The 13392-nt window shown below is 38.7% G+C and overlaps 1 protein-coding gene across 1 annotated transcript in view; it reads right to left on the reverse strand.

The window, feature by feature from the left end:
• DGKQ (diacylglycerol kinase theta) overlaps positions 1-13392 on the reverse strand; it is a gene marked incomplete at its 5' end in the record, with an annotated part of 87061 nt that overhangs the window by 34857 nt on the left and 38812 nt on the right. Inside the window, 3 exons of the mRNA XM_084224731.1 lie at positions 857-957; positions 8394-8462; positions 12906-13059. Of these exons, the coding sequence (XP_084080857.1) occupies positions 857-957; positions 8394-8462; positions 12906-13059 (324 nt within the window). The remainder of the gene's footprint in view (positions 1-856; positions 958-8393; positions 8463-12905; positions 13060-13392) is intronic.

The raw sequence follows: 13392 nt of genomic DNA on the forward strand, positions 1-13392 counted from the left end.
TGGTAAAATGTGCTTGAAAGGCAAGTAGCACTCCTAAATAAAAGTCTTTTCAGTCCTGTACATAGTTTTTCTTAAAGATCTTTGACATGCAGGACACTACAAAGCTTTTGCAGAACTGTTGATTTTGAGCAGAGACAAAAATCCTAATGATCTTTAGCTTTATATTGTCAAAATTCTGAAGTAATACATTCTTCAGACTTCTTTGCCAAGTCTGTATGACTCTGAGACCTCACCATGCTCAATTTTATTGTGAACCACCTTATTCCCCCCCTGGGATTTTTCTCTCACAGCATGGCGTCTCTGCCTAGCCCAGTAAATAAAGATCTGTACAGCACACTTGACTTAGTATGAAGTAATTTTTCCATCCTCTAGCTGGAAAAGCTAGAGAGGGGCCAGTAAGTGGTCAATAATTCATTATTTTCACAGCCAAGGGAGGGAGATAACTATAACAAGCTTTAGTGTTCAAAGCTGATTACCTCAAGTGAAATATTAGTGGCTGTCCAGGATAAATACCAAACCTCTACTACAGAAAATGAGCAAGATCCAAGGAGCTGGTTATCCTGTATTGCTTGTATCAGTAAAATCAACCTTCAGAGTAACATCAGGAAGCAGAATGACTGCTTAACATGTGATGCTCTGGTCACCATTCTGCTACAGATATGTAAGCCACCGTTTCCTCAGATGATCTAAAATAGAAGCACTACCTGAAGTTGTCAAATTACATTGCAGCATTATAGCCCATTCACAGATTTTTGTTGTTGTTGTTGAGTTGCATTTCTAGAACTTAGCTTTTTACTATTGTAATATGAAATCACATGTATCACATTGGAAAATTGACCCTCGCTGGGTATCTTACCACAACTTCTTCATTTTTTGCAATCCTTGGAACTGAAATTAGTCGAAATTGATTGCGTTTCACTGCATCATTCCCATCAAATATCTTTAGTGTTTGTTTACCTGAATGGAAACAATTGTATTTCATTAACACACACCTTCAATCAGAAAAAAACCCGTGTTTTTAAACAACTGAAATGTTTCTTCATGGGAACAGTCATTGTCATTGGACAAGCTTTGAGGCTGAATATTTTAAATTTTGTTTTGTTACTGTTAGCTTAAAACGGGTACATTCAGAGAGGAAAGAAGGATAAGTAATCACAGTTTTATCCTGGCTTTTGATATAACTGTTACAAACAGACTGTGTGTGTTATCACTTCTTCATCCTCAGCATTCAAGACTGCATTTATTATTGACAAGTTGAACAACTTGAAGATCAAGACAAAGTGCTACTCCCTTCAGAAAACCTCCCAGAGCACTGCTAGTTCTGAGCTAGGGCTTCCAAAAAAAGTCTTTAAAATAGCTGGTTAAGTATACAGGAAACGGGAGGAAAATACAGGGGCAACGGAAAAACTGGAAGAAGGTACAGCAAATGAAGACCTTCAGCCTTTTGCTGTGTTTCACTTCACTAAAGCCTTATTAAGTCATGCTCACTTCACTAAAGCCTTACTAAGTCCCTGCTCAAACTGTTGAGCACAGATTGGTGCACAGACATCTGTGAAAGGGTGATGAGTGAAGGATTTCAGGTTCACCTTTCACAAAGATGGGTTGTGACTCAGGTACAGGCTGCTGTATGACAAAGTCTCTCTCTTAAGCAACATTTTTAAGAGTAACAGCAAAGTGCAAATAAATTCTCATGGATCAGGAAGGTTTTGAGATGTTTTAGGAACAAGTTAATATTACTAGTGCATGACATGTGTCCTTACTGCTTCTGGAAAGGAAACCAAAAAGGAGATCCCATTAGGACAGACTTTGTGTCCTCTCCTGATCACATTTTTATGAAGACACCTGATGATCTGCTAAGTTTTGCAGGTTCTTGCAGGTATTCCCCAGAGCTGATGCTTTACAGCAGATGTAACTATTTATCACTGACAGAATATGCCCTTTTTACTGCAGTATTGGACTGAATGATTAACAGAAGTTACCCATAGCACAGCACAGTATTACAGTCTGATCTCACAATAAATCTGTACACCTGCATTCGTCATCAAGTAGTACCAGCACCAGAAGCTATCACTTGCAATTCTTGGAATATTAGAAATATCAAGTGAAAGCCACATATACCAGCTGTAATGCTCACACAACTGGTTAATCATGCAGCCTGTTAATGCACATTGTGAAGGAGATATGTTACACACTGGAGCCTACTTCCATGCTTCCCTTACAGCTTGGAAGTACTTCACAGTAAAGAATAAAATAGAAAGAGCCTTTTGCTTTCAAATAATATCAGCTTTTAGGTTCAATGAAACACACTAGCAAATTGCCATTTACCACAGAAGGATTAAAAAGGGGAACTGGAACTGGAGGAAGAAAACCACCAAACCTCCTCTAACTGATGACTAATACAAAGCAAGCAAGAATCGAGGCAGAAATGTGCATCACTGGGTATCTCAGTGCTGTAGGGGCAGATGATGAGGAAAGGCTGCAGTGTATAACTACTTAGCAAGGACACTCTAAGCTTTCTTGAACCACCTGAAACTAATCTACCTACTTCTGCTACAGTGTATGTTCTTCAACTTCAGTCAAAAGCAGGCACCATAGAACTAAAGGATTATCTAAAGGATTAACTAAAGGATTATCACTTATGTGTGAAAGCAGTCTTTTAAAAATAAGATTCCAACCCTTAAAGAAAAATCAAGATACCTTAATTCTCATTATCTTTATTTCTCCTTAGTCTGAAATGTGACAGCTATGCTTGGACTTCTTTTTCAGTGTAGACTTAATCACTTCTTAAGAACATTTCTTTATTATCAATTCCACTGGTAATGGCAGAATGTGTGTGCAAGGACATTCTCTCACATAACATGAAGACCTCATCACACAGGAAAGCAAAGTCCTACTGCAAAGTCATCCTAGTCTTTCCTGGGACAAAACTGGCTACGTTAACTGGTCTAGTGGTAGGTATCCCTAACCACGCCAGAGGGACTGGGGCTAGATGATCTTTGAGGTCCCTTCTAACTCAAACCATTCTATGATTTTATTATGATATTCTTACTGAACATGACAAACTGCTCTGAGTGACCTTTCTTGAGCAGGAGGCTCCTAGATAACCTCCATACTGCCTCCATGCCTCAGCCATGTTGTGACTCTTTGGAGAGAAGCCTGTATAACAGATGATGTACAAATCAAAACCAGACAAAAACAGAATAAATAAAATCACAGAATTATAAAATAGTTTGGGTTGTAAGTGGCCTTCAAGGATCATGGAGTACAAGAATCCTGACAGGGACATCTTTCAGTAGATCAGGTTGCTCAGCCACACCCAACCTGGTATGGTACATTGTGACTTTTCAATTATTTTTGTTGATATGAAAAGTAGTATCACTGTGGATTTTCAGTTTTCCAATTATCATAGTGGTTGTGTCTGCTGTCAATTTCTTTCTTGTCACCATATAAGGAAGACACAAATATTATCAATTCTTACTTCTGAAGTACCCTTGAAACTCAACAACCATTGCATTGAGGCCATAGCACACATCCGAAAGTGACCCACTCCTTTAAATTCTGCTGGATCTGTGCCAGAATGAGTGGAATTCTTTTAGACACAGATTTCTGTCAGAGTGATCTCCATGGTAACTACAGCATAGACAAATGTTAACCAAAAGACACTGTGTCCTGGGTGACCTTCCTTAGAGCTAACACAACTTGAGAAAACAAGTGAACACTGGTTTCTGACAGCACAGCTGATGTTCTGAGTATGAACTTTCATAACACTATCAAAATCTCTGCTGTTTTCTCTAGCAATCCAGAAAGTAGACAACCATCTGAGAATAAAAACATTCATCGCAGTTCTAGCACTTGTTTTCATTTGCCGTGCCTTTGTAGTCTGCTCTTATGAGATACTAGCTGGCCTATGAGAATCCCTAGCAATTGTAACTGGGGAATATTTTATGAGCTCTCTATGTCAAGAACAGTCAAAGAACAGTTGGACTGACTCTCAAAATAAATTAGTTCACAAGAACAAGTTTAGATCTGTGGACCAGTAGTAATGTCCTACGTTCAAGCCTATTTCTTAGATAAATAAATATAATGCTGCTAATCTGGTATCCATCACACAAAAAACCTCCTCAACTTTATCACTGAAAAATCACTTTTAATTTTGTCACTGTCCTCCTCACAGGGGACACTTCTACTGCAACCCAGCGAAAAATGGCTTGCTTGCACATGAGCTTCTGGAAGCACATTAACAAAATAAAAAAAAAGCTGCCTACTGCAATTAGTCATCCAGAAATACATTTCTCCACTGAGTCAAGAGCACATCCAACATATATAAGTTAAGGGGTGTTTTATGCCAGTCTGATTTGTCTAACTAGCCTTGGCAAGAAGCTAAACTATAACCACTTCTGAAATTAGGTAAAGCTCTTCCTTCCACCTGTTCCAATTTTTAAACATTGGAAAATGATCCAGCTACCGAAGTGAAGTCTACATAGCCCTACTTAGTGTATATATGTGTGTGTGCGTGTATATATATATATATATATATATATATATATATATAAAACCCCTTGCTGATATGAAACAGATGCACTTATCGAATTGCCATAATTAAAGGAGTTACTGACGGTTTGTAATACTGGCACCTCACTGCTAAATGTCTTTTATCTTTTCCTGTTGGATCAGAGTACATAGTATCAGGGCTTTCTCGAAAAATACATAACTTTTTTCTTGCTGTGGGATACTGAACTGAAAATAACCTGTTATTCATGCTTACCCTTTCCAAGGGGAAAGTTAACTCCAGGCATAAGTTACCAAAGTGTGGAATTCTATTTCAGAGGCTAAGATACCAAGTTTTCCTGGGAAAAGGATAAAACAGTATTGGATAATTCCAAAGTTCATGTTCCCTTTGACTTCCAAATCCCCACAGACAGGACATGGCTTCTGAAAAGACTGACATGTAGCCTGTGACTGAGACAGGAAAATTATGCAGTCCTGAATAATTTTGTCACTTAAGAAAGCTAAAGGCCCATACTGAGTGTATTTCTGAAAATTACTCTTAAAAGACTAAATTCTAGCAACATAGCTTACCAAGAACCACTCTTCCCAAAACAACCTGTGTTATTTACATGCTTCGTGTTCTTCTTCTCTAGTGCTCCTTCATAAAGTGGGGGCCATCCAATTTTGGTTTATTTCAGTATTAGGATTTATAACCCACACAATGGCATTTATGTATGTAAGAATGATGTATTTTTTTTCTTTTACTGCTCTTGAAGAGAGCCTTTCAGAATCCCAGATTCCGTCCTCCCACCCTTCCTTCCCTTCCTTTTCTTTCCTTCCTCCTTTCTTTCCCTAGCTCTTTCTCTTCCAAGAGAGCCATTTGCAGGTGTTGCCTTCTCTGAACTTGTTTTCTTGAGCAGCTGAAACTCCCCTAGTTTCAAGACAATTTTGAAGCACAAATCTGTGTTAACACCTGTCCTCCCATTCTGGTAGCCACCTCTTAACCCTTCTTCTCTTAGTTTTAGAGCCTTTCCAAGCATTTGCTGTGGAACATGTGACATGTTTAGTTATCTGTAAGCAGTTAGAGAAGAACACAATGGTCCTTTTTATGAAAGCCTAAAGTTTTCTTAAGTATCTTTATGGGAAAAATCTGTCCCCATATGGTGTCCTTGCTTCTTCTGGAAAACAGTTTGTCCCTGCTTGCAGATTTACAGCGGAGATCTCCTCTGCATTGTCAGCTGGCTTGGGACAAGACATAAGCAAACTCTAAGCTAATGACTTGGGTCTATCTGACACAAAACCATTTCATCTCTTACTCAGCAAATGAACAGCAACCTGAGCAAGGCAAAACAGAGGCTGTGGAAGGACATGCTGTGAAACATCTGTTTGCTGACAGCACTGCAGCTCCCATTTCTCCAGCAGACAGATTCCTCTAACACCTCCTCCAGAATGGGTTTTCATTGATGGCTCAATTTTGTCCTGCAGAAGACGGATGCATGCTGAATCAGAGAGTTCACTCGCAGCCAGTGAGTGCTGAGAGACTCCCACAGGGCAAAGACAGTCCTTTGCCAAACTCACTTGTATGTCTATTAAATCTATCAACTCAGAAACTGAGTGATTGTTTTTATGTTAATTTTATGCTTTTGGTTTCAGTATCTCAGTAGGCTAAATATAGCGGTTGTTTTAACACATTTAAACTACCAACATTAAGACTTAGATCTTCTAACTTTACATTTCACTCAACGAGCCCATTACAATAGCAAGGTAACAAAAATGAATGTAGACTACTAATTCAAATCTTCTTCCAATACTAAACTACAGACTTGGTATTCTTTTCTACTGGCTTATCTCCTGTGGAAAAAGTGTGTCTTTCCACATCAATATTATTAAATTTGCTCTAACTTATTTTCATTGTTTTTAGAAATACATACCCCTAAAACATAAAGGGCTGGAATTAAGAAAAGCTAAATATTCTGGAATGTAATTGAGTTCAGACACTCTTGAGGGAAAGCACGGTAACATCCCAGAAGACACGGCAGATGTACTGAGTCAACACACAGAAGCAGTGAGCAGCTCCTTCTTGACCCATGTTATATAAACAGTGTGATCCCGAGACAGGTGAGTGGTACAGTCCCCTACAACCATGTCATGGTCATGTTAAGTTCAGCAGCTTATGACTGCCCACACACAGAGAGGAACAACAACACACAACAGCTGGCAGGTGCACCTCAATAACTTTACCAAGTAGGTTATGAGAGAAGCCAGACCCGAGGTCATCAATCCCATCATCTGGGGGTGGCACACACCAGAGGAGTCCCCAGGGGAAGCTGTGTAGGACACCTTACTGACCAAGGAGGCCACTCTGCTTGCAAGGATATATGAGATACACGTGAAAAGCATTCTGGGATGGTACAAGGGTTGTTAGGGGAACTTTAGGAAAGGAATCAAAGCCATTTGGGGAAGAAGTGTGGGAAAATAGAAGGATAAGGAGACAAAGGAATCTGGTCACGTTTAAAGAAGCTGCTGGTTGGTACTGCATGGCCGTGCCCTGGACCACATCACCACAGTCTGTCTTACTAGTAAATACTATTTCTGACTCTTTTTGTGACTGTGATTTTAACTGAGCTTTCTAAATCACAGCAAAGTTACTGGACTCTACACTCCAAAGTTTTGTGAAAATGTATTACAAGAAAGCAATATTTTATGTCACTGTTCTTTTTAAAACACAACTAATGATATTTTATGTGACCCTTGAAAATATACCATCTATTGCTGCTTTCTCCAGTCCAGAGATGGCCTGAACAAATGACATATTAAGGTTTGTATCCTGCCCTGAATTTTCGTATCTTTTTTCTTCTTTTGGGAAGGCTAAACTAAAGCTGAACTGGCATCTACTAATGCTTCCAATGAATCCAGCTGAAATATCTGGATACATAATTTGATCTTTTTGACAGTCATAAGGGAAATACGCTTAATTTTTGAAATGTAGAAGTCCTCACACTCAACCACTGAAGTCAGTTAAAACACTGGAAAAATCAAAGTTGTTTAGACAAACAGCAGTTAGAGTGTTTTCCCATAATAAGGAAGTATGGCAGCAGATCATAACTTAAAGTCACTCAGGAACCAAGAAAGTGAAACAAGAGGATGCTTGAGATCTCTTCTATAACTGATTTAATTACTTATTGAGCTGATTTTTTAAAATTCCAAATAGCACTTGCACAATCAGCCTCTCAATTTTGCAAGAATTTCAGGATTAAAAAAAAATTAGTATTTATTAATTTGAAATGTCCTTTTTTACAACAATCCATGCAGCTCCATTAGGTAACATGTACCATGTTCTTCTACTTACTAATATGGATATAGGGGTAGGAAGCTCTTAAATTGCAGTTTTACCTCATCTTCTAAAAAGCAAGAATTTGGTTGTTACCAACCCCAGAAAACTCCACATGCTTAAAAATTTAACTGTATAAAAAGCAGCCAGTCCAGCCTTGTTTACTGCAACATGCCCAAGCCAAAAAAAAAAAAATTCACCTGATGTCCTCAGCAACATTTGGATCCAGTGAACACAGAAGCAAAAGGCTCTAAAAAGACATTGCTGTCTGCCCTTTAAATTTGTAGTTTATCTATTGATTATTAATACCATGTTTCATTTATTCAATTACCAAGTTGAGAGAAATGATCTGTTTGTCAAGGTAATGAACAGATTGCCACTTATGTCAACCTACCAATGGAAAATACCAAGGAGATATTTGTAAGGCACTGGATAAATGTGTTGGACCAAAACTTTGGACCTGAAATTAAAACCTAACGTTAGAAAAATAACAATTTTAAGATTATATGAATAAAGATTATTATATGAATAAAGAAATGGGTGACTATTCATCCCTTACTACGATTTTGCTTACTTGAATCAGTTGAAATTTGGATGTCTTTTGTTGATCCTTGTGTTGATCCATCGACATCATCATCTTCATCTGTAAAAAGAGACATTTTAAGAAAGGATTTTTGTTAATTTGCAGGGAAGGGAGAAGGTGTTTGTCATTTAAGAACAGTTTCCATCAAACAAGCTAACACAAAAGGAACCAGTCAGAAAAGCACACTTTTTCTACCTATTTTATGATAATAACTCATAGCATTAAAACAGCATTACAAAAACAAATCTGCATTGTCATGTAGCTACAGTGAAGGCATACATGAGATCCTTACACTATTGGCTTTAATATTGCAACTACTGCATTTCATTCTTTTCTCAAGTCATGATGATTGACTGTCACCGAAGTATGGATATTTCCATTAAGTTTTAAATTACCAAACCAATCCAGCCTTCCAGTCAGAAATAATGGTTTTATAGAAGTAATTTCCACAACTGAAAAACAAAGTTACTGACACCCAAAGAGAAAGAAACTGCTGCTCTACAGAAGAGGACTTTGACAGTAGGATCATCACTCTCACTAAAGCCAGGAGCTAACATGTCAGAAAATAAAGCACCCCTGTAAAACCATACATAAAATATTTTATAAAGATTGAAATAAATGCTGTGAACATTTTGCATTTGCTTCTGTGCAGAACATCCTCACTGCACTGACACTCAGGGCCACACAAGATGAGTGCAAATCCAAACATGATCAATTTTCCTTCCTGAGGGTAGCAGTAGAGTGCAATGCAAGTGCTCATCAAATAAGGGTATTCACACTCACGCCCACTGAAAATCCCAGTGAGGCCTGACTGGGATGCAGGCAAAGTTCCCAAAAGAGATAAGCCAGGCATCACCTTTGAAAAAACTATGCCTTGCAGCTGAGGGAGAAAGCAAGAAAACAAAGCACAAAACAAGAAAGAAAGTATAAAATAAAACAAGGAAATGCAGATCTTCCGAGCAAAAGAGGTACCAGAGAAGTCAAAATCCTAAAGCAGGAGAACTTCAAGAAGCAGAATCATAGAAGGTACTAGGTAATAGTCCTAAACTTGACACCAGGTAACTCACTGAATATTTCGGTAATGCTTCAAGCGTCTACAAGAAGACCAACAATAATGCTTTTGAGTTGTGGCTTTTAAAATATAAAAAGAGTGTTGAGCTTCTCTGTTACAGCTGACAGACAAACAGATCAAGTTTCAAACTGGAGAGAAATTCAGACAGTATGGTCTTGAAACACCTCAGAATAAGAGAAAGATGAACACTTTGAATTTCATTCCAGATAATTAAATTAAAAAAAAAGAAAGAAGCAGTAAATGTAACAATAGGAAATTACTGCTCCTGATTGCTCCTAACCCTTTTCCTTCTCAGTTCAGATGAGAAGAAGCTGACTTCTTTTATTACAGTTTCTCCTTCAGTCTGAATAGCAGGAAAATCTACACCAACAGCATCTTGAAACTATTCCAGTGAAGTTCAAGGACTTTGAAATTTGCTATGATAGGAATCATTAGGAGGAAGGGGCTCCACACTGCTCTACCATTGCATCCCCTGGTAGTTCAAGGGTTTAAAAGAAGTCTCTTCCAATACAGAGACGCTGGCTGAATGTTGGTGATGAAGCTTAGCATTTACACCATGGCAAAAGCTGCTTCAGACAAATGGTCCCCAGTAGGTCAGTGATGATGGCTGTCCTCATTCACTGCACAGGACAAGTCATCTGGCACTTCCAAACCACCAGCTTGGGAGCTATGCCTGCAGCAGGCAACTCACCCAGGCAAGTGCCAACACTTCTTTGTACCTCAGACTGGTCTTTTCGTATGAGTGATGTCTCTGTGGTGACAACAGAGCTGTGGTGGCAACAGAGGAGCACGCTCTGTGCATGCCATGTCAGAGGAACGTCTTAATGAGCCTGCCATCACACAGAAGTGCTAATTATCCTTCAGCAAAAAGTTCCTTGCTCCCTTGAAACATCTCTAGCATGCACACAATCTTTAGCAAGATCTGCCATCCAGAGTCTTTTCTCCTGGAAAAGCAGCAGCAAGTCCTGAGGCAGCTGTCCCAAGCTGCTTCATTGTCAGAGGAGCATCAAATACATCCTAAGAGAGTATCAGGGAGCTGCTGCATTCATGGCACATCTTGGTAACTTTCAGCACATACCAGGAGTTAGTGGGGTCTCGTAAGAAAACAAAGATCAGTTCTGTAAACATGGGTAACAAGAAGGACTAAAAGGCTAGAGCACTGAGCTTCCTCAACACAGGATGATGTGAGAACTAGTTCAAAACAATTATTGGCTCTGCCTTTGAGGAAGAATTTGGGCAAAGAAAAAGAGCATATAGCAATGGTATCCAGTGCTTTTGGCGGTGACCTGCAGACACCAGATCGTCAGCAAATGACTGAGAATGGCAAACATCCAGCAACAGGTCTTGAAGCAAGGCTCAACAGGATGTGGATGGTGTAAAAGGAGTCATGTTGGAGGCACCAGACTAATACCTGAACATTCAGCATGTAGGTGCTAAACCAAGATGCAAAAAAAGCACTGTCAACTACAGAAACACAGAACAAAACACTTTACGTACAGCAGAGTGCAAGGAAGGTGCTGCACCACAAATATTACTCACCACGCCTTGTGCTGAGCCACAGCTGTGGCTCACTGACCAAGAAAAAAAAAGGAAGATGTCAATTGCTGAGGCAGCTGTCAAGGTCACAGGTCACAAGGTCTCCTGCAACAGATCTGCAGCAGGAGGAAAGTGGAGCATCCCCATGGCTTGGGCACTGCTCCCCTGGGTAACAGCAGCCCCTCCATCCTGAGAGGCTGCTGCCCATTGGATGATGGGGAGCTAAGCCCAAGGGGCAGAAATTCTTATAGGCCACAGGAAAGAGAATCTGTGTTAGAAATGAGATTTTTCAGGGTGTTGCTATACCATACCTCTGCGACACGCAGGCTAAGGACTAGAAAAATGCATTCTGGCTTTCCAAACAAGGTGAGTTTTATTCAATTTGATTTTTTTTCCCCTTCATGTCACAATAAAGCTGGAAATAGCCTGAATATTCCTCCATCCCTATGCTAATGGATGCATTCTCTCAATTCAAAGGATCAAACAAACTTTTCCATTAAAGCAATGCAAAAAACCCATTCTTGCTTAAAAACCCCTCAACTATGCATAACATGAAGTAACATACTTAACATGTAGCATAAGTCCTGAAATAGAAAACCCTTCCTTCCAACTTTTAAAATATTGAAGAAGAGACTAGAAGGTGTAGCTAAAATTGTGTAGCTTGGATTCTTTCACTTAAGGTGCTCCATGTTCAATTTTATTAAAGGGTGATTTAAAAATAAAAACCAGGAAAGTTAAGTCTGACAAATTATAAGAACACATGACTGTTGAAGAGAGAAACTTAGTTAACATCAGAAAAGTCAAACCAAAGACTCTATTTTAAAGGTTTGTGATTAACTTCTCTTAGTTATAATAATCAACTTTATCACCACTTAAACCTTTGGGACACTTGTGAAATACCTAACAATAGAACTGAATCAAAGTTCACAATGAGTCCTGCTGCAAAATTAAGCTCATCCAGACTCTCTTGGTTACTTCTTATATTGGAAGTATTAGGAACGCCATGATTTTCAAGTGGGAGCTATATTACATCTTTTACCACTAGCAAACAAATTCATTAAAAAGAAAAAACACTCACTGAAGAAAAAACAATTCACAAAAGCAACCTAACTCCTCTGCCTTTGATAGGTCAGTAGAGTGTGTCTGGGCTGCACAGACCTCGGGTTGTGCAGTTCACATGGTAGCAGGACTTCTGTTACAGCTTCTGCATGCAGAGCACAGGGGTCCTGCTCATCATCAGCTCTCCTCACAAAAACCAAACGTGAGCTCAGAGCAGAAAGTCAAAGAGCAATCTGCCAGGTTGAGAAAAGAGCAGTTGCAAATATTTAACTTTCATGAGCTGTATTTTGCCTACCTTTTACTTCCTTTCCTATTCCATTCAAGCACCAAAAGAAAGGTTTTACAGGTGCAGAATAATCAAAATACAAATTAAAAAATACTTCCATGTACCTCAGGCTTAAAAAAAATTCTTGTTCCTAAAGAGCTGTTAAACAAACATTCACTCTAGATGGCAGCAGAACATTACCCTGCCTAGACATATGGTATTGTTTCAGCACAGATTCTTAATCCAAGAGACAAATAAAAGTATCTGTACACATGATATAAGAAATAAGTATTTCCAGCAATGATAACATTAACACCACAATTTTTTTGATTTTAAGTTTTCACTTTCTTTGTTTCAAGGATAGTGCACAAATTGCCCTGCAACAGTAAACAGAAGTTTCTGCATTTTGCACAACATCCATTAAAAAATCTCTAACCTCTCCCAGAAATAGCAAGAAGCTACCGTATTGCCACAAAAGCCAATAAAAATTAGCAATAATATACTTAATTGAATGAGGACTCTAGGTCAAACACGCTCATCAATTAGTTGCATTCAACTTTGAAATTTTTACCTGATTCTGTTTGCAAATTTTCCGATATCCGAAAACAATGCAATTTGCTGAAGTTGCGAGAAAACAACTGAACACAACTTGGAGGAAGAATCATATTCCTTAATCTTCCAAAAGTACATTCTGGTGGGACAATTACACAGCAAGCAGCATGAGCCTATAAACAACAGCATTAGTTAAGAACTTGTGATACACATTGGAAGTAAATCTATTCATAACAAACTATGACTGAAATTGTATAATTCAGGTTAGGGATTATATAGACCTTTTGGAAATCACTTTCATGAAATGAATGGCCCATCTGCTGCTCTAGATTTTTATTTGTTTAATTTAGGTTTTGTGTTACCAGTAATGGGGAGTCTTAATATTCCAAGAAATTTTCAAGGATCATGAACCTGTTCTGTTAAAAGAGAAAGGTTTTTATACAGCTACATGGAGAAGTTTAAAGTTTTGGTCTCAAACTCTGATATTCCACTCTATGTGGATATTT

This window comes from Fringilla coelebs, assembly GCF_963513975.1.
Source record: "Fringilla coelebs genome assembly, chromosome: Z".
Taxonomy (NCBI): domain Eukaryota; kingdom Metazoa; phylum Chordata; class Aves; order Passeriformes; family Fringillidae; genus Fringilla; species Fringilla coelebs.